This window comes from Trichosurus vulpecula, chromosome 8, assembly GCF_011100635.1.
Source record: "Trichosurus vulpecula isolate mTriVul1 chromosome 8, mTriVul1.pri, whole genome shotgun sequence".
NCBI classification, from domain to species: Eukaryota; Metazoa; Chordata; class Mammalia; order Diprotodontia; family Phalangeridae; genus Trichosurus; species Trichosurus vulpecula.
In genome coordinates, this window is record NC_050580.1 from 14,714,825 (window position 1) to 14,740,591 (window position 25,767).

The 25,767-nt window shown below is 43.5% G+C and overlaps 2 protein-coding genes across 2 annotated transcripts in view; both read left to right on the forward strand.

Moving 5' to 3' along the window:
• LOC118828876 (cGMP-dependent protein kinase 1-like) overlaps nucleotides 1-25,767 on the forward strand; it is a 1,065,678-nt gene that overhangs the window by 432,072 nt on the left and 607,839 nt on the right. The gene's annotated exons all lie outside the window — the stretch shown is intronic.
• On the forward strand, nucleotides 8,551-11,446 carry LOC118828342 (protein Wiz-like). Its single transcript, XM_036734937.1, has 3 exons — nucleotides 8,551-8,590; nucleotides 8,782-9,094; nucleotides 9,139-11,446. Exons 1-3 carry the CDS (start codon nucleotides 8,551-8,553, stop codon nucleotides 11,444-11,446), a joined length of 2,661 nt encoding a protein of 886 aa, XP_036590832.1.

The following is a 25,767-nucleotide window of genomic DNA, read 5'->3' on the forward strand; positions in this document are numbered from 1 at the left end:
AAATCAACTGTTATTTAGGGTCTGAGTACTAATTTTATATAATAGACATGTTTCTGATGAGTTTGGCAAAATGTATATTTTTGTAGTGAACAGAGCATTGAATTTAGAAGTAAAGGGCCTGGGCTTCAGTTCTAGAACTGTTTTCTACTTATGTGCTAATCTTGGGGAAATCAATTCACTTTTTCTTTGGGGGCCTTTAAAAATCCTTGCAATGAAGGGGTTGAAATAGACAACTTCCTTTAAAAATATTGATATCTTTAGTTTAAATCATTTACATTTTCCACTGTTTCCCTCTCCTCTAACCTCTCAAAGAGAGCCCTCATGCCTTATATATAGTAAATGATTTAAAAAGTAGAAAAAAGTTCAGTGAAACTAGCCAATATATTGTGGTCCCAAAGAAGACATGTTTAGAAGACCCCTTCCCTGGCTTCTGTGCAGACATCATGGACATGGGGCACAACATCCAACTATTAGATATATTGGTTAGTTTTGCTGACCTTTTCCCCCTTCTTTTTCCATTTGGCCCAAATAAGTGCTTGAAGATCACACCCATCCCCCCATCCCCTGGCTTCTTTACAGAAGAGGTGGGGCACAACATCTGATGTTTCAGATAGACTGGCATCGTGCTTGTTCATTCTGAATTCACAGCATTTCAATCCCATTGTTTTTATTAGTAGTGTGCTTTCCTTTTACATTATTCTAATCATTGCGTGCCATGTTTTGCTGCTTCTGCCACCTTCACTTTGCATCAAATCATATAATTTTGATATAAGTTACATATTTGTATTAGTATTTGATCATTCTCTGCATTCATCATACTCATAATTTCTTGCAGCAGAAGATTCCATTAGATTCACATACCACATCTTGTTTATTCATTCCTCAATCAATGAGCATCTTCACTTCCATTTGTGTACTACTATAAAAAGTGCTACTCTAAATAACTTGGTGCTGTATGGGGCCATTTTCTTTGACATTGGCCTCCTTGGGGAACATGCTTAAAAGTGGCATTTGTAAGTCAAAATGTGTAGACATTTTGGTTACTCTCATCACATGATCTATTTGGTTTTCAGAAGAATAGATGACTTTTATTGACTCTCAGAGCTCTAAATCCTACAATACTAAAATATAACAAAAAATGGAAACACTTTAAGTTAATTCAACATGTACAGGAGGATACTTTTGTAAAGGACTAAATTTATGAAAAAATATATTGCCTCATATATCATTTCACAACCTATTGGCCAAGGACCCTGGAATGATTGCAAAATTATCATGATGGGTCCTCAAATTATCTATCTATGTATCATCTGTCTATCTATTCATCTTATCTATCTATCTGCCTATGTATCCCAAGCATGGCCATTTTGGTCTTCATTTGGTCCCACACCAATATGAGTGGTGCATGTTTGGGTGTACAGCTCGTGTACCTACAGAAGTCTTAGGGGAAAGCATGGAACAGTCTCTATTTTCCAAGTATTTGAAGGGCTGTGTTGTGGACCTGTTCTCTTTGGCATTCTCAGGAGTGGGTGAAAGTTGTGAAGAGGCAAATTTCAGCTTGATGCAAGAGAAATTATTGGAACAAAATGAGCTCTCTGAAAGTGGAGGAGGCCATACCAAGAGGCTGTAGAATTCCCCTTGTGGGCAGTCTTCAAGCAAAGACCAAATAACCACTTGTTAGGGATTTTGTTGAAAGGATTCTTGCTCAGCATGTGTTGTTCAAAATGGCTTCCAAGGTTCCTTCCAACTCCAAGATTCTGTGATAATATGAATAACTGTTATCAGGAAAGATCCTTTGAATGACGAGGCAGTGAATGGGCATCCTAATCCTCTAAAAGCTTGGTAATCACTATGGTGATACATTAATTGTTCAACAGTTGAATTCATATCTTAGGGTTATATAAAGTGGGATTCATGTTGTGTGGGGTTACACCTGTGTTAGCAAATGGCACTTGAGTTTTGTTTTCTGACTTTCACTGAGAAACTAAAATAACAGTAATTATGCCTCTTACTCTGTAAGCAGTAACAGGGCATGCCATCAAAATTAGAACAGTAAGGAGTGACTTTAATGTGATTTTCATTTCACAACATTAGCTAAATATGTGGGTGGCAGACAAGATCACTGCAAGTGCAATGGTGGGTGACATTGGTATTTGTCAGAGAAATAGATATCTAAAGGAAGAAGAGATCTCAGGGGCCTTTAAGTCCAACCCCCTCATTTTTCAATTGGGGAAACTGGGGAAATACAAAAGTCAAGTGACTTGCTCAAGGTCATCTAGGTTATAAGAGGCAAAGCCCTCATTCACAATCTCTGAAGCCAAATCCAATCTTTTCTCTGCTGTTTCATTGTGGAAATAGCTGGCATTATCATTTCTTAGTCTACCCTAGCTCCAGGAGCCTTGAAGAATTATATTTTAATTTGCTTAATCTCATTAGGTGAAATCACAGTATAACAAACCTACAGACCTAATAGCTCAAGAATGAAAATATTATTGAAACATCTGGATTGGGGAAGCTTTGTAATGTAGGCTTTATGAATGTTATCTCTTCTTGTGAAAACACTAGACTGGCAGGTGCAGGTAAGAGTGAAAATGTTTGTTGTTACTGAGACAATTGAAATGAATGACTTGTGCATTCAGCAGTAAGCCTTTGCCTCTTCACCTGAGGAAAAATCAATCATCAAAAAAGGAAGTTGGTTGCAAGTGAGTCAAGGGTCCCTCAGATGGTGATTAAATGATTTAAAAAGGAAAAGAGATCCCTGTAATTTTGATTTAAAAAATAGGAACACAGTGGTTATGCAGAGAGTGGGAGGGGGATCCTTAAAGCCAACTCACAAGATAAATCTCTGGAGTAATAGAAATTGTACTTACCCTTGCCTAAATTATGGAGCAAGGCATCCAGGTAAGTCAAGATTGGAGAATTTGTCAAAAAGTATTAGTTTTGTGTTGTATTCTGATCAAAGGAATAATATCATCCATCCCGAGTCAGTAGCAGGTACTACCTTCTTAGAATATTACCAGATCTTTACATGAGATATGGAAGAAGATCAGGGGAGGTTTTGGCCATGGAGCACTTGGCATAGTGAATTGAGTAAAGGGCTTGGATTCTCCCCAAATTGCTTTGAATTTATTTTTTATATATTTTTGCATATATATGTGTATATATATGTATATGGCTACATATCTACAGATCTATATTTCTATATCTGTCTATAAAATGTGTGTGTATAATGTATATGCATGTATTCATGAGAATATAAGGTCATTGAAGGGGGGAGATTTCTCTCTCTCTCTCTCTCTCTCTCTCTCTCTCTCTCTCTCTCTCTCTCTCTCTCTCCCTCTCTCTCTCTGGTATCCTCCGAATCTATTGCAGTTCCTAACACACAGTAGGTATTTAATATATGCTTATTCAATTATTAGAATCCCATCTTAGCCATGTGACTAGGGGCAATCAAGTAACATCTCCAAGGCTATTCTGTGGAATGGGGATAACAATAATACCTGTGATCCTCACTTCACGGGAAGGTATAATAAGAAAATACCCACAAGGTGCTTCAGAAACCTTTAAAGCACCATAGAAATGCCAGTCTTTCTTCTTTAATTTCAGTTTTATTTTCCATATTTTGTCTACACATTTTGCTATCAGGCGGATACAGGCTTTTTACAGGGTTCTGCAGACTACAGCCTTCATTTCAATCACTTTTGGGAAGGAGATTAAAAACCCTTTGATGACAGTGTTTGCTATGTCCATGGACAAACTGAGAAACATCTCATTATCATGTTTCCCTGAAGGGTTATTCAAGGTTGGGACTCAACTTTTGCCACCATTACAGCTCCAACAACAGCAATTTACACCCACCCTGGGCCTTTTCCCACCCAAGGTGCTCCAACAACCACAACGGAGGAATTGGCAGCCCTAGAATCTTAAGATAGAAACAAAGAAACCAACAATAAGGAGCTGGGCTCAGCAGTGCTCACCAGGTGAAGTACAGCGATGTTTTGGGTGTGGGTTTGTACAGAATCTGAGAGGGAAAGGACTTCAGAGAACATCTAAGCCAGTGCATACCCAGAGAGTGGTCATCCAGCCTTTGTCAGGCAAGTTGATGGTGTCCAAGTCCAGTGGTGGACTTGAGTCGGGAGGAGCTCAGTTTGAATCCTGCCTCAGGTACTTTTTGTCAGTGTAGCCTTGGGAAAGTCACTTAAACTTTCTGTGCCTCAGTTTTCTCATCTGTAAAACAAAGGAATTTGAGTCAATGGACTCTAATATGTCTTCCGGCTTTAAATCTATGATACTCTGAAGACCAAGTACCTACCTAAGAAGACCACTGCTCTATGAATTTTGATAGAGATCTTATTGTTGAGTTGTTTTTCTTGACCTCAAGCCCAAATCTACTTATTTCCAATTTGCCATCTTTGGTCAAAGTTCTGCCCTCTGGGGCCAAGCAGAATAAACTTAACCTCTCCTTCATATAATAACCTCTCAAATATTCAAAGAGAGCCTTAACTTCCCCAGAAAGTCCCCTCTTCTCCACGCTTAGCATCCCCACTTCCTATCTTCAGATGGTTCTCAAAAATCAAAACAACCCAAGAGGAGGATGGATCATTGTTGCTTTGAAAGCGGGGTGGCCCGTTGAGGTGGAAAATGGCTACACTTTTTAAAGGGTCAGAAGCCATTTCTGCATGTTCTTTCAACTCTGCTACAATTAGAACTGAAAATAACATGTAATTTATTTCATTTAAACAAATAATCATTGAACGCTTGCTCTTCGCTAGGTATTGTGTTAGGTACTAGGGATATGAAGAGAAAAACAAACCCTGCCTTCGAGGAGCACTTTTGTTTTGGGAGGAATTGCTTTGATACTGATAAAACAGAAGACTCCTGAAATTGAGATCATGGTCATTGTCTCCAAACCTTGTGTCTTTCCCCACTTCAATCTCCTCTCCAATTCAGGCCCTAAAGTGATTTCCTAATGTGCAGTTCTGACCACTTCTTCCCTCTACTCATTAAGTGCTAATGACTCCCGACTGCTTTTAGGATGAACTACAAAATGCTCTGTTTGACATTCAAAGCCTTGCATAACCTAATCTTCTCCTTCCCAACAGGAATCCAGGGAAATTGGACTTCCAGCTGTCCCATGAACAAGATAGTCCTTCTCTCAGCTCTGAGCATTTGCCCTGGCTGTCCCTCATGCCTAGAATGCTCTCCCTCCTCCACTCCAACTACTGACTTCCATGGCTTCCTTTAAGTCCCAACTAAATTCCCATTTTTCAAAGGAAGCCTTGCCCCAACCCCCTTAATTTCAGTACCTACCCTCTATTAATTATCACCAATTTATCTTATAAATTGTTTACTTTGTACATAGTTGGTTGCATGTTGTTCCCCCACTCCCTATTAGATTATAAACTCCTTGAGGGTAAAGACTGTCTCTTTTTATATCCCTAGGGTTTAGCCTAGTGTTTACTAAACACATAGTGTTTACTATGTGCCTGACACATAGCAGGTGCTTAAAAAACGTTCATTGGTTGATTGGAGGGAAAATGAAAGGAGATTTTTTTTTTTGCAGAAAATTATTTACAGAGAATACATCCAGTAATTGGAAATGTTCTGAATGCATTAGGAAAAGCTCTTCTGAGAATTATTCAGGCATAGTTTTGGTATAACTATTTCTCCTATGTTTCGTAATTCAACTTCCAATGAGAAGACAGAAATGTTTTAATTGCTTTTCACCAAATCACTTACAATGTCATCAAAAGAGCAAATTTTATTTTATTCCAACAATACCCCACTCCCACAATGGAGCAACCTATAGCAAAATGGATCCATATGAGTTTTATCTGGCAAAAAGAACTTTTTTTGACCTCAGGTTTGATTCTCCAGGAAATGGGCTAATTACAATTTTTAGCTGTACAATTCCCTGGATGGTAAAGGGTCCAGATTGCCTAGCTGAGACGTTAATCAGTCAACAAGCATGCATTAAGTGCTTACTGTGTGCCAGGGACAGTGCTAAATGCAGGGGATATAAAGAAAGGCAAAAAAACACCACCCCTTGTCTCCTAAAAATCTGTCTCCTAAGAACCAGAAGAACATTTTCATTGCAGATATGAAGGAATTGTTTTTTCCCCTTTGTTCTCTTTGACATTTGTTGTATTAAAGCAAACTTTGAGACTTTGACATGAGGTGGATGGTGGTTTCTTGAGTGTGCAACTTCATAGCTCAATGTCAAACTTGCTACTGCCTAAAGAATGGGAAAATCAGCTGCTGTCAGGACCCTTTTAAAAATGAACAAAGGAGAGGTTTGGTGTTAGGATGCATGAATGCACCTCAGAACATTTTCTAAGTGAAAAACTGGAGCCAGGACCTAGGAGGTCTGTGCACCATAGTGGGGACATGGAAGAGTCAATAGTAGAGCTTAGGAGTCTAAGGCATAAAACCAGCAATCCATCAGCTTGTTGTCTGGTTATGGCAAGGTGAAAGAAATGCTTTTCTTTTGTTTTGCTTCTCTCCCTCTCCATCTCTCCTCTTTCTCTCTGTTTTTATCTCTTGATCTCTTGGTCTCTGCCTATCTCCTCTTTCTCCATTATCTCTCATTTTCCCCCTCCTTTCTTTTTCTTTCTCTTCCTTTTCTTTCTTCCTTCCTTCCTTCCTTTCCTTTCTTTCTTACCTCTCCTCTCTCTCACTTCTTTCTTTCTCTATCTTTACTTTCTTTCTTTCTTTCTTTCTTTCTTTCTTTGTCTCTCTCTCTCTCTCTCTCTCTCTCTCTCTTTATCTATCTCTATCAACCCCCCTCTCATTATGAAGAGTAAAAATAGCTATCTCTCTGGGGCCCTGTTTCTTCACGACACAGAAACAAGAAGCCAGTAGTCTGACACTTATTTGACAGGTCGTATCATCCAACAGCCCCACATCACTTCCTATTTGTAATGCCCATCTCTGTGATTGTGCAAATGAAACAAACCACATCCAGCCAGTCTGCAAGAGCAAGCAATTAAATTTTCTCTCCAATCATTACCTCGTGTTTTAATGAGAAGCAGCAGCCTGGACTGTCAGACTCTCAGAAAGGGATGAGAGCCCTGCTTGGCTAATGAGGAATTCTCTGTCCAGTCTTCCTAGAGGAAAATTAAGTGTACAGATCCTTCTCTCTGTCTATCAGTCTCAATGTCTCTCCATTTCTCTTTTATTTTGTTTTTCTGTCTCTTTGTATGTTTCTATGTCTCTCTGTCTTTCTATTTCTCTGTCTCTAAATGCCTGCCTGCCTCTGTTGTACCTGTTGCAACACTAATAAAAATGGTTGAAAGGAAAAGATGCACAATAAATGAGGCTTAAATCTATTCACTAGGGAACATGAGGACCTTTCTTACCTCCCAAGGAGAAATGGCCTCACAGAAGGGTCAGCCCCATTGATGTAAGTAGAAAACTGAGTTTTCCCTACATAGAACAGACCTCTGGCTAAAGGAGTTAGCCAGTTTAGAGAATTAATAGGGAAATGTGTTTTCCACTAATAAAACATAATAGTTTTCAGGTCTAGGGAGGTAAAATCTTGTAATATTAGTAACAGACATCCAAGAAACAATTTCTGAAAAGGTGAATTTAGGAGTGGAATTGTTTCATTGAATCCCAAGGCAAAAATAAAAAAAAAAGTGGTACAGTGGGGAGAAGACGAGCTCTCAGGTCAGAAGTCCTGGCTTCAATCCCATTTCTGATGTGCACTATCTGGGTGGCCTTGAGAAATTCCTTTGCTTTTTGTGGCCTTCAGTCCTCATCATTAAGATGAGAGGCTTGGACTAGCAGCTCCAAACCACCCAAAATGACATCTAGGTTATCGTGAGAGGTGGTGGAATAAGGCCACTCAGTTCTAAATCCTGTCCCTGGTACCTGATGGACTAGACAGCCCCATGCATTTCCTTCTGACTCTAAAATCCTAAGGATCCATCCATCCATCCTTCTCATTCCATCTTTCATGCTTTTCATTCTCTTGGCTTGCAAAAACAAGGTATCACTTTGATAGTATCTCTGGGTCCTGTGCATTCAGTCTTGCCACTAAGATTTGCTAATAACTGCTCATTGGTGCTGATAGGTGTCATCAAAATGTCTTCAGCAGAAGTACCGGAAGCTACATCCTTCATGTAAAATGCCATTGTTGCAAAGGGATGGAACACGTAACTCATGCTAAGGAGTGGATCATCAGATTGAGGGATTAAAGAGTCTCCGTGAGAAAAGCTAGGGACTGGTTACCACCTGTTGGTGCTCAGGGTTTTAGAAAGAAGAATCCTGTGGGACCTGAGAAGTGGGCCTTGCAGTTTCAGAACCTGACAACCATTGCTCACGAATTGAGTGAATTCCCTACTCTAACCTATTTTGTTCCTCTGGATAGATCCTGATGCTTCAGCATCTCAGGAGTGTTCTTCAAGGTTTGTTGTGGTCCTGAAAAAGCCGGATTCTTTGCTTCTCTGGCTATATCTAGGATGGGCCTTGGGCAGTAGATAGCCCGGAGCTCATGGTATGTCAATAATCTAATCGACCAATGATATCATTGATATGTTTCCTTCGGCGATGGTTGATGATGGATCCCAACGCATCCCCACCCAGCTCGGTCTGTGACTTTCACTGATGTCCTCCCATGAGTTTGCTGTACAGAGGCCACTCACAAGGCCTTCCTCATGGGCTCTTCACCTTAGACGAATACTAAGAGCAGCCCTTTTTTATTTCATTTTATTTGTCATGTGACAGGGCCATCATTTTTTTCTAGTCATAAATTTCTTCATGAGATCCCATATTCGGGAGGCCGGCGATCGCTCGGTGCTCGGTTGCTCCCGCCTGCGGCGGCAGCCCCGCTGCGCAGGACCCAAGATGGCCGCCTCCACCGCCCAGTGCCTAGGGACAAAATCGGATGGGGGCGGGGCCCGGGAACGCTGGCCCGCGGGGGTACTGCCCCCGTCCCCCTCCCCCTCGCTGCCTACGCCCCGCCGCCGCCCACGCCACCTACGCCGCCCACGCCCACGCCGCCCACGCCCACGCCACCTACGCCGCCCACGCCCACGCCACCTACGCCCGCCGCCTACGCCCGCCAGCCACCGCCCTGGCCGCGGAGGGACAGGCTTGAGCCGGAGCTGGGAGCTGGAGCTGGTGCTGGAGCTGCAGCAGGAGCAGGCCCGGGCCCGGGAATTCACCGGTTCTGGCCTCTGAGGAAGAAGAGATGGCGGCTGCGGAGCAGGCCTCACCCCCGCTCCCAAAGAAGGGCGCTCTTCCGCCCGGGCCGCCGGAGCAGACCACCGACAGGTTAGGTAACGAGATGTCTCCAGAGACCCCCCATGGGATCGAACACGGGCCCCCGGCTCTCCAGGCCCCGGATCGGGCAGCGTGTGAGGTGTGCGGGGCCTCCTTTGAGACCCGACAGGGCCTCTCCAGCCACGCGCGCTCCCACCTCCGGCAGCTGGGCGTGGTGGAGTCCGATTGCAGCGGCGCGCCCATCTCCCTGCTGTATGCGCTGGTGAAGCAGAGAGCAGGACCCGACAGCGGCCCCCCGCCCCGACCCCGGGCCAAGAAGGCCGGCTCCCCCAAGGAGGCGGCCGCTGCCTCCCCCCGCCCAGGCCCGCTGACTGACGGAGGCCCCGATCCCCCCATGGACGAGGCCACCGAGTCGGCCCCCGGCTTCTCATCCAGGGGCCTCTACCACCCACCGGGCTCCCCTCTCCTCCTGAAGGTGTCGCCTGCCCTTTGGGGGTCTCCCCCACCCGAGCTGCCCCCGAGCCCCCTGTCAGGCCCCCCGCAGGCGCACTGGCCCCAGTCAGAGGATGAGGGGCCCCTGAACCTTGTTCTAGACAGCGATTCGGACGGAGAGCTTGATTGCCACGTGTGCGGGGCCTGGTTTGAGACCTCCAAGGGCCTGCCCAGTCCCGCCGGGGCCCACCCGCGCCACCTGGGGGTGAGCAACCCGGAGGCCGAGGGACCCCCTGTAGACGAGCTTCCCGAGCCCCTCCAGAGCAAAGGCTCCCAGACCCGCCTCCCAGCGGAGCCGGAGGGGCTGGCAGAGCCTGGGCTGCCCGGCCTTCCGCCCTCGGCCGTGGACCTCTCCCTGCTCTCTCTCCCACCCGCCAAGAAGCCCAGAGCGAGGGCGCCGGCCGAGGCCAGCCTTCGGGGGAAGCAGAATCCGGCCGCCGCCGGCACATTCCGGGCCTCGGCTGTGGAGCTGCCGCTTCTCCATCCCCCAGCGGGCCCGGAGCCAGCCAGGGACACGCTCTGCGAGGTCTGCGGTGAGGGCTTTGAGGGCCGTAAGGGCCTGTCCAGCCACGCCCGCTCCCACCTGCGGCAGATGGGGGTGACCCAGTGGTCAGTGAATGGTTCGCCCATCGACACTCTAAGAGAGTTCCTGAAGAAGGCGGCCGAACCGCGGCTCATCGAGAAGGACTCTGGCGCAGGCAGGCTGCCCTCACCCCCGGGTGGAGACGGGCCCAGAGCCCCCGGGAAGGGGCTTCAGGCCACTCGTCCTGGCAGACCTGGGCCTGGCCCTGCCCCCGTGCCCCGGGAGACGAGCCTCTCGCTTCTTGCCACCGAGCCGTCTACCCCCGTGATGGCCGAGCAGCCGCTGCCCCAAAGCCGCCCTCCCTCTGGGGAGGTGAAGCCCAAGACCCATGTGCAGGCGGGGCTGCCCCTCAAGACCAAGACCGGTCATGACAAAAGCTCACGAGCTTCTGGCGAGGCCTGTTGTGAGCTGTGCGGCTTCTACTTCGAGAATCGTAAGGCGCTGGCCAGCCACGCTCGAGCTCACCTGCGATACTTTGGGGTGACGGAGTGGCGTGTGAACGGCTCCCCCATCGAGACCCTGAGCGAGTGGATGAAGCACAGACCCGAGAAGGTGGGGGCCTACCAAAGCTATATCAAGGGCGGCCGGCTCTACACCAAGAAGTTCCGTAACTCAGACCGTGGGCGAGGTGGGGATGGACGAGTGCCCCTCACCTTGGCTCCCAACAGCCTCCCCCTGATGAACGAGAACCCGGGGGGTGGGCTAGGACCTGGGGAAGCCGGCCGGATTGGACATGGTGGGGAGCGACCCCTGACAGCCTCACCCCAGGCTTTGGAGAAGGCCCAGGAACGCCAGCGGCAGAATATGGATAAGTTTGAGCGCAGACGAGCCCGACTTCTGGATACAGCCTCGTCTCGGGGTGAGGAAGCCAGTGACTTTAAGAGGAAGCTGGAGGAAGTGCGGCAGCCACCTCCTAGAGTAAGGCCTGTGCCCTCCCTGGTCCCCCGCCCTCCCCGCACATCTTTGGTGAAGTTTGTGGGCAACATCTACACTCTGAAGTGCAGGTTCTGCGAAGCGGAGTTCCAGGGTCCCCTCTCCATCCAGGAGGAGTGGGTGCGGCATCTCCAGAGGCACATCCTGACAATGAACTTCTCCAAAGCGTTGCCTGAGGCCCCCGAGGCACAGACCGTGGCAGAGGCTCAGTAATGGGAGGCGGTGTGCAGCATTCCAGAGCCACCTCTCTTCTCTCTCTGTTGGTTTCACCCTTCCTCCCTTCACCGACCTCCTCTATTCTGTTTCCAAAGGAGCGAGTCACAACCTGGACACTCAGGCCCAGGCCCAGGCCCTGAACACCACAGGTGATGATGACTTATTTTCCTAGCCTTCCCTTCCTCCTTTTCTTTGTCTTTTCCTTGGGCTTGGAAACTACCCTAACCAGGGTGTGATAGTGCAGAGAGGACATTTCTCCCCACAGGTTTTAGGGCAAAACTCATACCCATGAGCACTTGAGTCTTGCTTATGCCAGGAGGGAGAGAGGGGGCTTGCTTCTTTCTGTCAGTGGCCAAGCAGATGAGAAATCTGCAGAGAGCCATGGAGAATAGTTCCTCTGTTGGGACCCCGAGGGCTGGAGCCAGAGCAAGGTAGTAGTATCCACTTGGTTAATTGTGTGTAGAATCCCAAAGCCCCTGTCTGTCTGCTTCCTCAGGAACGTGGTTAATAATAACCACCTGGTTCCTCTTTTGCCCCAGGTTGGCTGCATGATGGACCTCACTACTTCTGACCTCCACACACTCCCAAGGGCATCTTGTTTCATGGGGGGATCTGCCCTTCCCTACCCTCCTCCCTTCTTCCTTCCTTTTTTCCCCTCTCTGCCCTACTAGATACCAGCTCAAAAGAGTGCATCATTCCCATGGTGCTTGCTCCAGGGCCCTCTGATGCCTGGTGTGGGGGTCAGTGTTGGCCTCAGGCCTTCCACAATGCCCAGGCTGTGGGGAGCACCGACAGCCTCCAATGCCACGGAAATCACTGGTGGCCCCCCAAGCAGCCTGAGGCCCTGAGAGGGGTTTTCTTTGAGAAGAATCAAGCCTCAGAGCTGACAGCTTTCTCCTTCCAAGTCATGTCCCCAAAGATCAGCAGGGGGTACTTTAGAGGCCCCCTCCCCTTCCCCCACTCTGGGACGGGATTCTGTTTTTCCCCCATCTCATCCCCTCTTTCACTATTGCTTTTTATGTATAGCTTCCTAGACCTTCTACTTTTTTAAACTACTTTTGTGTAGAGAATAAGGAGCATTGATTTTTATTTTGGAGTCCTGGACCAAATAAAGCCGGGAGGCAATTGACCTTATAACTTTTCAGTGGCCAAAATTCTGGTTATTAATGTACCTAGAAGTATGTGAATTAGATTAAATTTCTCTTCTGGAAACATCTGGGTAGCTGGAGGTGTTTGTGTGTGCATGGGCATGTGTGTATGTGTTTTTCTATAGGGGTGAAAAAAGAGAAACATACCAAGGTCCTTTCTAAGCTAGGGGGCCCTCACTTGGTCTGAGGGTGGACAAGGAAGAGGACTTCATTGCTTGGGAATTGCAGTCAATGATCTTTACTAGAGACAAGTTGGAATTGGACCCAGGCCCCTAGGGGTCTTTGGACTCAAGCGCTAGGGGCCATCGGAGGTGTGAAAGAGCTGCTGTAGTTTTTGGAGTAACGAGGGGCAAAGCGCAGAGGGTTTCTGTGCTACAGAAATGCCATCATGTTGGCAGTGGGCAGGAGACCTGTGGTCACTTCACATGGAAGAAAGAAACACCCCCCTTCCCCAGGGAGTTTATTGGAGTCTGAAGCCTAGTGCTGAGAATGAAGTTAGAATTTTTGACTCAGTAAAAGAAAACGTTTTCTAACAATTAGAATTATGCAGCAATGGATGGAGATGGAAAGAAGTGACAAGCCCGCCATCCCCAGAGGTGAGAACAGCGGAAAGAACACTGGATTTGGAACCCAGCCCTGCTGCCTATTACTAGTATGACCTTGGGCAAATTACAGTCCTACTGTAGACCTCAGTTTCTAATCTTTATTAGGACTGCACTTGGCACTTAGTGAGTCCTAAATAAAAACTTTTAATTAAAAAAAATAATGTCCCATATTCTCCTTCTCCAACACAATTCCTAATTTATAATGTGTTGCAGCCTGCTCAGACATACTATATACCTATCCAGCGTCCTTCAATCTGGCCATTTCGTTATGAGCGATTTAGCCATAGCAACCCATGAGCCCACACAGTTTCATTAGGAAAGCAAGGGAATGGAAGGGAACACTGTGCTAAACTCTATAAATATTATCTCATTTGATTTTCTCAATAGCCATAAGAGGTATTTACTATGATTATCCCCATTTTACAGATAAGTAAACTGAAGTAATTGGAGGTTAAGTGACTTACCTAGGGTCAGTGTCAGAGTCAGATTTAGACACAAGTTTTTCCGCTTCCAGACCTACTGCTCTGTCCCCTGTGCCACAAGTTTTCAGGTAGGTGGAGGAGTACATAGAGAATTGGAAGTGGAACCAAGAAAATCTTGGTTTAAATCTTGCCCCACACACTCACTAGCTGTGCGACCCTGAGCAAGTCATGATCTCTTCTAGCAACAGTTTCTCCATCTGTAAGATGGAGATGATAATAACACCTACCACACAGAGCTATTGTGAGTATAGAATGAGATAACATGTGGAAAGTGCTTTGCAAAAGTTAGCATTTGAATGCTAGTTATTGTCATTATAGGTATAAATGTGTATGTGCGTGTGTGTGTGCTCACGCGGCGTGCACGTGTGTACATTTAAAGAACTAATCCATGAAAAAACATTTTGGGGCAAGCTTTTCCACATCATTGGGCTTTAGTTTCTTTTATAAAAGGAGAGGGTTGGACAAAATGTTTTTTAAGGTCCTTTCTTGTTCTAAATCCAATGATCCTAGGATTAACCTGCCCTACAAAATGGATTTTTTAAGCTCCAGTGAATGGAGCTGAATAGGGAAGATGAATTGTTCCCTATTCTCTGCCTCTAGCTCCAGCTCTTCTTTCTACCTGTCCCTCAGTTGCTATTTTCCTCTCTTATTTTCTCTTTCTCTGTCTCTTTGTCTATCTTTCTTTCCTTCCTTCCTTTCTTTCCTCCTTCCTTCCTTCCTCTCTCTTCTACTCTCCCTATCTTTCTTTCTCCAAACAATAGCTTGATTCCTCAGATGTCTTTCATGAAGTTAAAAAAAGTCTTCTTAGCCTCTCCATCTAGGGAAAAGGAGACTTTTATGCTCCCAATGGTGTTGGGTAACAAAACACATTTCTAACACATCGACTACTTAATTTCTTCATCTATGCAAGCTGGACCCAGCAGGGTTGACCTTCTTCCCAGGGGCTCCTGTAGATTAATGAGCTGATGGCCCTTTTTGTTTAACTAATTCTAAGGTCCACAGGAGAAAAGTGGTAAGTCTTACGTGTTACTAGCAACAGAGAGACAAATGAATTTTTCAGGTGAAATTGGATCTTTCCCACTGTTCAGTTCCAGAGTTAAATTATTGTGGACCAACTTCTTAATAAGTTAGATAGGGGCTATATAAGGAGCTGTATTACTTGTTTCTGGAAGGAAAGCAACTCAGGAAAGAAGAGCAGTAACGGCAGGGAAAACGTAGCACAAATTTTAGAAGAAGAGGAAGAAGTACAATGAAAGTAAGAACAGGGAAGCAAGGCAATAAAAAATGCATTAGGCACCTGGCCTAGATTGTCAACAGAGGACTTCAATCCTTATCACGTTGGATGACTTGGAATTTTATGGAAAGAGAAGAAGTAGGGGGATGGGCAGGTCGAATGCTTTTGTTCTCTCTCCCTTATCAGCTTGGGGATGGTTCTGTGTTAATGTGAATCTAGGAGAGTAGATGAGAAACAATGATTCACTATTCTGCCTCTTAGGATGTGAGACTTTGCCTTCCAGATGAAATTCAACCTAAATTGGCATGGAACTCATGTACCTGTTAAAAACCAAAGCAATGCACTGGTGGACTAGCTCAGATATGATGGGATCAAGTTCATTCAAATGGGCCCAGGTATATGGTGAAGTTACTTGTCCAAAGGAGTCTATTTGTGGGATGGGGAAGGGGTGGTGGTGACCCACACCTGGACATAGGGAACATGGGATGTTTGAAATGGAAGGGCACTTAGAACAGATAACTTTGGATCTATAAATAATTTTAGGACTTATAATTTTAGAGTTGGAAGTGAACTTAGAACACCTAATGCTGGGACTGGAAGGAATGTTAAGATATAGAATATTGGAACTAGAAGTAACTTTAGAACCTTGAATGTTGGAATGATGAGGAACCATCACAGTATTGGGGATAGGGACATTACAGATAGTCAGAATTCTTTCATTTATACAGAAGTGAACATAGCTATGAAGATGAACAAGACATGAGGCAACATAGCCAAAACTAGAACCGTGGTCTTTCGAGTCCCAACTTTGTGTTCTTTCTATAGTGTGATATCTGCCTACGATGGTTCCTTAGGAACTAAGGAAAATCACAAGTTGGACTGAAGTAAAAAAAAATGCACATCATTGGAAGGAGACTGTCGCCTTCTGGCAGAGAGAAGGACAAGGACTTGTAATGGACTGGATTTAGGATAATCTGGAAAGAGGTTTCCAGAACTCTGATGTTTCTAAGAATTATCTAATGAGATAAATGAACATGCTTCCATTCTATGCACCTGTAGTTGCTCCCATAATGGAAGGTAGGTAGAGGGATAGGTAGTAGGTGGATGGATGGACGGTTGGATGGAAAAATAGATAGATGGCTTGTTCCCTGAAATTCTCCAAAAGAACATGGTGTATTAGAGGAAGCATTGGATTCAGAGAGAAGTTGGGATTTGGCTTTGGGCTCTGGTGTGACTCTTGGTAAGATCTCTCCCCTCTCTGGGCTTTGACTTCTTTATGTAAAATGGAGCTGTTGACATCTCATTATAGGGTTGTTTTGAGGGAAATGACTTGTAAGTTGTAATGCCCTTTAAAATTAGTAGTTGGCTTTAAAAAATGATATCTGAGATATGGTGATTTTTTGTCGTGGATGGTAAACAGCAGCCAGATATGACAAAAGGTCCTCCAATCTCCAGGAAGCTTAGGGAATCTGGATTTCAACACTGCTACTACCCAAAAGAAGGTGACAGGAGCTGTACTCTTAAAATACTGTGAAGCCAGTAGATAAATATTGACTACAGTGTGAAGCTGGTAGATAAATATTGACATCAGAAAACAGCTCTGGTTTTGGCCAACCAGTGATCCTCAGAACAGGTGTGTACTTGGTTTATCAGTCATGACATCTCAAGGCATGTTGGAGAACAGTGATTAGATTCAGCCTTGAAAGGCTAGTTTTGATCTCTAGGGCCCTTGTACAGAGCTTACCACCTTCAAAGGAAGTTTTCTTGTTTAGACTTAAGCAGGTTGAACAGAATGTAGCAGCCATCGGGCAAATCTTCAGAACTTTAATTATTTAAAAAAAAATAATGCTTGAGACCAAAATTCCACCTGTAGATTTTGCAGATTTTGCCTAAAACAAGGCCAGAAAGCTCAGAATGCCTGATATAAAATTCTTTATGTTCCTTCCATAGCTATGAGACCGGTGTATCTTTGCTTTTTCTTTAATATTTTTACTCTCCTTCTTGAAAAAAAATATGATTAAACTTTATTTTCTTCATGATATCACAAGAAGCTAATGTTGGTCTTGCTCTCTGAGTAAGGTTAGTCTTTCAGGCACAGTCTTAACTTGGGATCATAGGATGTAGAGCTAATAATGACCTCGGAACATAGACCACAGAATGCCAGAACTGGAAGGGGCATTGGAACATGGATCATAGAATCTTAGAGCTCAGAGGGATCTTAAAACATGCCAGAGCTGGGAGGGAACTTGTTAGGAAGGAAGGAAGGAAACAAGCAAGCAAGGAAGGAAGGAATAGAAGAAGGAAAGTACAAAGGGAGAAAGGGAAGGAAGGAGGGGAAGGGCATATGTTAAGTGTTTACTGTGTGCCAAGAACTATGCTAAGTGCTAGGGATACACATTCAAAAGTAAGACTGCCCTTTACTCTCAAAGAGTTTACATTCAAATAAGGAGAGATAATATGTATGGGCAAAATGTGTTTGTGTGTGTGTTTGTGTGTGTGTGTGTGCGTGTGCTCATGTTAATTTGTAAGGAGGAGAGATTCATGTTTTCACATGGAAAGGAGCAGAGCTGCTAGAAAGGATCATAAATATTATCTGCTCTGTCGCCTTCACTTTATGAAGGAGAAACAGAGGCCCAGAGGAGGGAATGGGACTTGTTTAAGGTCACAAGAGCAATCACTTGCAGAACCAGGATTTGAACCCATGGCCTTGGAATTCCATGTTCTTTCTGCTACATTATGCTGACTGCCTTCAGAATTTACAGTGGGGCTTTTTATTATATTTTGATCTCCCAAGTTCTGGGAGCTGTTATCATCTTTCAATTCTATTTAATATCACCAAGGCCCATTTTCACTTTCTAAGCTGACTGCCCCGTTGACACAAAGCCAATGGAGTGCCATGGAGTTATCACATTATGGGATCAGCTTGGAGCACACACTAAAGACTGTGATTTAGTGAAAATTGTGAATTTGGACTAGGAAATTACATCTTCCTTAGAAAGCAGCACAGGGGCCCAAAAGGAAACACATAGAGACTTAGAGAGAACCAGTGCTGAATGATATCTGTGCACCAGGGACTGACTCAGGGGAGCTGAGATCTGCCTTGGAGCTTCTATCTAAGGCTAATTATTCCACATTGTTCCAAAATGAGGCTCCTTAACCTGGGGTCCACAAACTTAAAAACAATTGATAAATAAATTTCAATGTAATTGGCATCCTTTGTAACCCTATTGATTTGGTTTTATACATAAACTTCACCATGACACTCATATAGATACAACCATATACAACCTATGAGAGAGATACACACAAACATGCACATGCATACCTATGATACAATATATGGAAACACACATGCATATCCATGACACACATGCGTGGAACACAGTTATATCTATGACACACATCCATACACATAGGTTAAGAATCACTGGTTTGTGAAAGAGCATAATATTAAAAAGTGAACTACCAATTAAAAAATACCTCCAGATTTCTGTTCTGCAGATACTTAATTTCTGCTTTTATGAAGCAACAAGATTTTCATTTGGTTTTTAAAATGTTTTATAATCCCTTCACCTGGGTCACCTATTTCACTGCTGCCGAGGCATTTGACAGGTGAAGAAAATGAGGCTGGTCCCCAAAGGGACTTTGCTAAGGCTCACCTCCGAATGGCTATGAAATGGTTGGAGCATCTGAGCTGGAAGACTTTAGACATCGTGTAGTCCAGTCTTCCCATTGTACAGAAGAAGTGACAGGCCTAGAGAGAAGTAACTTGTCCAGAGACCCACAGGTAGAGAGTAGTGCCCCCACTAGCCTTTCAAGGCCACTGTCCTTTCTCCTGGGCCTGCCACGCTTAATAACAGCAGCAGCAGCAGCGTTACTAGTGACTGACATTATAGCCCACTAATGTTAGGAAAGTTCCTTAGATTAGAGATACTAAACCCAAGTAGAAATGCCCACTAAATCTTCAGAAGAACCCCTTCAGGCCACATATTGAATTAGAAAGCCACATATTAACATTTCCTATATTCCATTGTATTTAAAAAATGATTTAGTATTTCCCAGGGATGTTTCAGTCTGGTTCAAGCAGCACCGGGGATGTTGCTGCTTCAGCAAGCTACTGCACTGACAACTCCACTTTACAGCTATTATCATCTGAGTCTCATAGTGACTCATCGAGGTATTGTATTACCCCATTTTCCATATGGGATAACTGAGGTTCATGGAAATGAAATGATTTGTCTGTGGTCTTTCAGCTAACAGATGCAGGACATTGCTTTTGGACCTAGGTCTTTCTGGCTCCAAGTTTCACTTCTACTTTCTGGGATTTGAATCCAGGTCACTGACTGGTGCCCCAATGTCCTTTCCGCTGCCCCATTCTGTCACTAAATCTGTGGGGATGCCTTCCCTGAGCCATCTCGCCTTTTACACATATAAAGCATTTCCCCAGTTCCTGCTTTCATGTACCCCATTTTCTTCCCACCTCCTGATTTCTTTGGCTTGGGAGCTGTTCTCCATGCTCCTCCCCAGTAGTTCTGCTTAAAGTAGGCAAGGAAGAAGCACAGAGAGAGTTGGCTGGGCTCTCTAGATAATAGGGTCTCAGAAGTGACAGAGAAGTCATGGAAGGCGTGTTTCTTTCATGTTGTTCAAGGAGCAGCTTTGCTGGGAGCAGGTTGAGCCAAATGGTCCAACAGAAAGTATGGGACTTTAAAAATACTCAATAGCAGAGAGTTGCATCACTGATGCCCATAACATTTATCAGAAAATTAAATAATAACAAATATAAAAACCTTACACTCAAGTTGAACAAACAATTCCAAATGAACAAGGTGGAGGAGACATGATTAGACAGCAGTGCATTTTTAAAAAAAATCTGGTGCGGGGGGTGGAGCCAAGATGGTGGCTAGAAAGCAGGGACGTGCCTAAAGCTCTCCTCCAGGACCCTCCAAATACCTATAAAAATGGCTCTGAACAAATTCTAGAACTGCAGAACCCACAAAATAGCAGGTGGAAGCAGGGCTTCAGCCCAGGACAGCCTGGATGGTCTCTGGGTAAGGTCTATCGCACGGAACTGGGAGCGGAGTAGAACAGAGCCTAGTGTGGGCTGCGCCCGGACCAACCAGACCAGGAGCAGGGTGGAATGGGCCATAGCACCCTGAATCAGGGAGCTGTGGCAGTTATCAGACTTCTTAACCCACAAACATCAAAGACAACAGAGAAGGTTAGTGGGGAAAAAACTGCAGGAACAGAGTGAAAAGAGTTTGCAGTTTGGCCACTGCCCTAGGGATAGTGGATGTGGCGCAGCTATAGAACTACAGCTGCAGTTTCTTCCAGCCCCAGGCTCACCTGGTGGGGGGAATTAAGTGGCAGATCAGAGCAGGAGTGCAAAACCTGCTCAGATCTGAGTCGAGGTCTGAGTTGGCGGTTCTTGGGGGAGGAGGAGCAATGGTGTGGCAGAGCTTGCTGTGTAGAAAAAGCTCTGAAAACAACAGCACAGCCCCTCAAGCTTGGAACAAAGTACTCTATACTCTGTCATACCCCGATGAAAAACTCAAGGGTCAAGGAGTTGTCTGGGAATGTGAACAGGTAGTGAAAATGGACTCAGATTTAGACTCAGACTTTGGAATCTTTCCTTGCTGACGAAGAAGACCAAAACAAACAGCCAGAAGAAGACAGCCAAGTCAAAGAGCCTACATCAAAAACCTCCAAGAAAAACATGAACTGGTCTCTGGCCATGGAAGAGCTCAAAAAGGATTTGGAAAAGCAAGTTAGAGAAGTAGAGGAAAAATTGGGAAGAGAAATGAGAGCAATGCAAGAAAATCACAAAAAAACAAGTCAATGACTTGCTAAAGGAGAACCAAAAAAATGCTGAAGAAAATAACACCTTAAAAAATAAACTAACTCAAATGGCAAAAGAGCTCCAAAAAGCCCGTGAGGAGAAGAATGCCTTGAAAGGCAGAATTAGCCAAGTGGAAAAGGAGATCCAAAAGATCACTGAAGAAAATACCACCTTAAAAATTAGATTGGAGCAAGTGGAAGTTAGTGACTTTATGAGAAACCAAGATAGTATAAAACAGAACCAAAGAAATGAAAAAATGGAAGACAATGTGAAATATCTCATTGGAAAAACCACTGACCTGGAGAATAGATCCAGGAGAAAGAATTTAAAAATTATTGGACTACCTGAAAGCCATGATCAAAAGAAAAGCCTAGATATCATCTTTCAAGAAATTGTCAAGGAGAACTTCCCTGATATTCTAGAGCCAGAGGGTAAAATAGAAATTGAAAGAATCCATCGACCACCTCCTGAAAAAGATCCCAAAAAGAAGACCACTAGGAACATTGTTGCCAAATTCTAGAGCTCCAAGATCAAGGAGAAAAAACTGCAAGCAGCCAGAAAGAAACAATTTGAGTGTTGTGGATACCCAATCAGAATAACACAAGATCTAGCAGCTTCCACATCAAAGGATCGAAGGGCTTGGAATATGACATTCCGGATGTCAATGGAGCTAGGATTAAAACCAAGAATCACCTACCCAGCAAAACTGAGTATCGTGCTCCAAGGCAAAATATGGATTTTCAATAAAATAGAGGACTTTCAAGCTTTCTCAGTGAAAAGACTGGAGCTGAATAGAAAATTTGACTTTCAAACACAAAAATCAAGAGAAGAATGAAAATGTAAACAAGAAAGAGAAATCATAAGGGATTTAGTAAAATTGAACTGTTTTGTTTACATTCCTACATGGAAAGATGATGTGTATAATTCATGAGACCTCAGTATTAGGGTAGCTGTGTGTGTATATATATGTATATATATTTATAAATGTATATTTGCTTGCACATATATATACACATATATACATATATATTATATATATGTGTGTGTATAATATATGTGTGTACGCGCATATAAATATATATATATATATATTTAGTCAGACAGGGTGAGTTGAATATGAAGTGATATTTAAAAAAATTAAGGGATGAGAGAGAAATATATTGAGAGAGGGACAAAGGGAGTGATAGAATGGGTAAATTATCTCACATAAAAGTGGCAAGAAAAAGCAGTTCTGTAGGAAGGGAAGAGGGGGACAGGTGAGGGTGAAAGAGTGAATCTTGCTGTCATCTGATTTGACTTGAGGAGGGAATAACATACACACTCAATTGGGTATCTTACCCCACAGGAAAGAAGGAGAAAGATAAAAAAAGGGGGGACAATAGAAGGGAGGACAGATACGGGGAGGAGGTAATCAAAAGCAAACACTTTCGAAAAGGGACAGGGTCAAGGGAGAAAATTGAACAAAAGGGGATAGGATAGGAAGGAGCAAAATATAGTTAGTATTTCACAACATGAGTATTGTGAAAAGGTTTTACATAGTGATTCACATGTGGACTATGTTGAATTGCTTGCCTTACGGAGGGTGGGTGGGGAGGGAAGAGGGGAGAGGATATGGAACTCAAAGTTTTAAAAGCAGATGTTCAAAAAAAATTATTTGCATGCAACTAGGAAATAAGATATATAGCCAATGGGGCATAGATATCTATCTTTCCCTACAATAAAGTAAGGGAAAGGGAATGGGGGAAGTTGGGTGACAGAAGGGAGGGCTGAATGGGGAAAGGGGCAATCAGAATATATGCTATCTTGGAGTGGGGTGGAGTGTAGAAATGGGGAGAAAATTTGTAATTCAAACTCTTGTGAAAATCAATGATGAAAATTAAAACTAAAAATATTAAATAAATTTTAAAAAAAAAAATCTGGGGTGTTAGTGGACCTCAAGCTCAGTATGTTAATAATAGGTGGCATTAATTTGGTACGGCAAAGTTTGAAAAGGCTTTTAGATATTTTATCTCATTTGATTCTTACAATAACATCCCAAGGCAAATATTGTAGGTTTTATCAGTCCCATTTTATAGATGAGGAAACTAAGCCTCAGAGAAGTTAGCTGAATTGTCCATGTTCACAGATAATGAATAGTACTGACAGAAACCTAACCCAGCCTTCAAGTCTCCACATTTAGCACTTTATCTCCTATACCACACTGACCCCCAAGTCAATAGTGTCTTATTTAAAAAGAAAAGCATTAATTAAGCACTTATTATGTACAAAGTGTTATATTTCAAATGAAAGTCAGTGCACTGGGGATACAAATCAGAAATGAAGAGTCATGAGGAAGGGGTTAAACAACAACAGTACCCTTTAATAACCACAAGCTATAAGGTACTCTTTTGTCAGCCATGTTTTCTACATACGTGCCTCACTACCATTGTTTTTTAACTCGGAATATCTCTCTTTCTAGGGGAATTGTGTGTACAAGGGGAGAGTGCACTCCTGGTTTGGGGGAGGCATTTTTGTAACTCCTATTCTCAGTATGCCTTCTCAAAAAATACTTTTTTTAAAAGCCAATTATATCTGATTGGCCAGTTGTTAATGTGAAACATAACAATGGGGGCTTATGAGTAATAGTACTAATCCACTAAGACCCTCAGGATTACCCTTCGAACTCTAACAAGAGAAGTAGAGCCTTTATGGGGATGTCACCTGCTAGTTCTAGGGCTACTTGGGGGCAGAGAGCACAGAGGAGGGGCTACACAAGAATAAGAGAAGAGTGGTGCCACTCCTTCAGTGAATATAGTAACACAAAAATGTCAAGTCAAATGAAGTCAACATGCATTTATTAAGCATATACTATTTGCCAGTTACTGTGCTCATTTCCAGGGATATAAAGAAATAAAAAACAATTCCTGTTTTCAAGGAGCTCACTTTTTTATAAAGGAGACAACATACAAAGACATGTAAAAAATGTGGACAAAGGAAGGAAGAAGCAACGGGAAACAGAGAAGATATAGAGTGAGGCCTTGAGTGTTCTGATTAGGTGCAGTTTACTCATTTCAGTTGCATCTGAGTCTTCATGACACCAGTCGGGGTTTTCTTGGTAAAAATACTGGAGCAGTTTGCCATTTCCTTCTCCAGTTCATTTTACAGATAAGGAAACTGAGGCAGACAGGTTAAGTGATTTGTCCAGGGTCACACAGCTAGATTTGGACTCAGGAAGATGAGTCTTCCTGACTCCAGCTCTGGTTCTCTATCCACTGCACCACCTAGCTGCTCCTGATTAGATGAGGGGAGCTTTCATATTTGATTTACTTAATTGAATTCGATAGACTTCATTATTGCTGTCACTAGTTGATTAGAACCCGCCCAGTTCACTGTATCTTTACTTAAAATTTGGTTGAGCGCGGAGGAGCTCATTACTTAGATACTTCCATCATCACCTATTTTTATTTCTTAGAAATTATAGGTCATTTGGTGCACACCACTAATTAATGAAAGAAATACTTTAACACAAAAGCTCCTGTTTAATATTTTAGACTTAATCTTTAGAGATTTGCTACACTTTATTGAAGACTGGATTTACCTTGATTATGATTTTCCACATGCTAAGAATGCCCTCACCTTAACCTCTCTCCTAGTGAAATTTCTACCACCTCCTCTATGAGTCAGTAATACCTCTTTAATACACAGATTATTTTGTGCCATGGTTCCTTGTGGTTATGCCTTAATCTTCTAGTAAACTGCCAACTCCAGGAAGGCAGAGGCAATTTATACTTAATCTTTGAACGTCCCCCTTGTCCACCACAGGGTTTTGGAACTAGTGAGGTTTTCCTATATATTTGATGGATGAAATGTCTTAAATATGGCTATATGCTCTTTTGTGCAGTGTGGATCACACCCATTAAAAATGATCCTACAACCTACGCTCATTTGGGGAGATCTTGAGAAAATGTTGATTATTTCTTCATAAAGATTCAGATAAACAGGTGGCAACATTTTTGAATACAGAGAGTAAAAGGGAAGACAGAGTTTTGGGGGGAATATGTTGTTCTTTGAAGAAATAGAAAAGAGGACAAAGATGTCAAAGCGCTACTTCTCTCACCATGATCCAGGTGATCCGGGCAGTTTTTAATCATTATTCTCTAAAAAATTGAAAGAATAGAAAGACTTCTTTAAAATAGAGCCATGATGTTGTCCTGACCAAAGAGCCACTAAGTTTCAGTGGCAGTATTTGAACACCCATATCTTCCTCACTTGAAATCTTGAATTCTGCCCTTTTGCTCCATTGTCATTCTATAGGACACTGATCTCATCTATATGGGGGTTATAGATTATAGCATCAAGTTCAGTTATACATGTGGAGAATTTAGACCTCTGATGCTTCCTCTCAAGGCTTACATTCCATAGCTTAATGAATATTTTTCTTGGCTGATATAATTAATGTTTATTAAATAAAGGTTTTATTAATAAATCATTTTACATCAAATGCGATCTTGGTAAAGCACTTAGCATGGTACCTATCATATAGTAGATGCTTAATAATTTTTTCTTCCCTTCTTCTCTATGATCACCATTTCCCAATATTTTAGTCCTCCTTCTCCTATAACAAAGAATAAAAAAAGGGAAAGGGGAGAAGTAGTTCAGTAAAGTGAACCAGCATTTCCAAAAATCTGCCATTACGTGCCACATTCCTCATCCATAGTCCCAAACCGCTGCGGGGAGCGACTTCTATGTCACCAACCTTTAAACTTCTCCCTGTTTCTTCCATTCACAGATTCTCAGTGTAACCCGTTTCAGAGTGTCTCTGTAGTCTCTAAAGCTTTTGGAAAAGACATGTCTCAGTCTGACCGGCTTATAGGTATAGAGACTGAACCACTTATGTCTTTTGTGTAGGGAACTCCCAGGTGAGAAAATTTCTCCACTAACGCAGTTCAACAACTTCTTTGCAACTTCCTGTCTTAAAGGGAATTGCCCAGGGTCCCACGGCCAGCTTGTCAAAGGCAGGACTTGCCCACCATT

Bases quoted from the DNA above. Each gene is read 5' to 3' on its own strand.
- LOC118828342 (XM_036734937.1), top strand. From the start codon at position 8,551: ATGGTTGATGATGGATCCCAACGCATCCCCACCCAGCTCG. The intron at 8,591-8,781 runs GTCTGTGACTTT...CATATTCGGGAG, and splicing joins ACGCATCCCCACCCAGCTCG to GCCGGCGATCGCTCGGTGCT. The intron at 9,095-9,138 runs GCTTGAGCCGGA...CTGGAGCTGCAG, and splicing joins CCCTGGCCGCGGAGGGACAG to CAGGAGCAGGCCCGGGCCCG.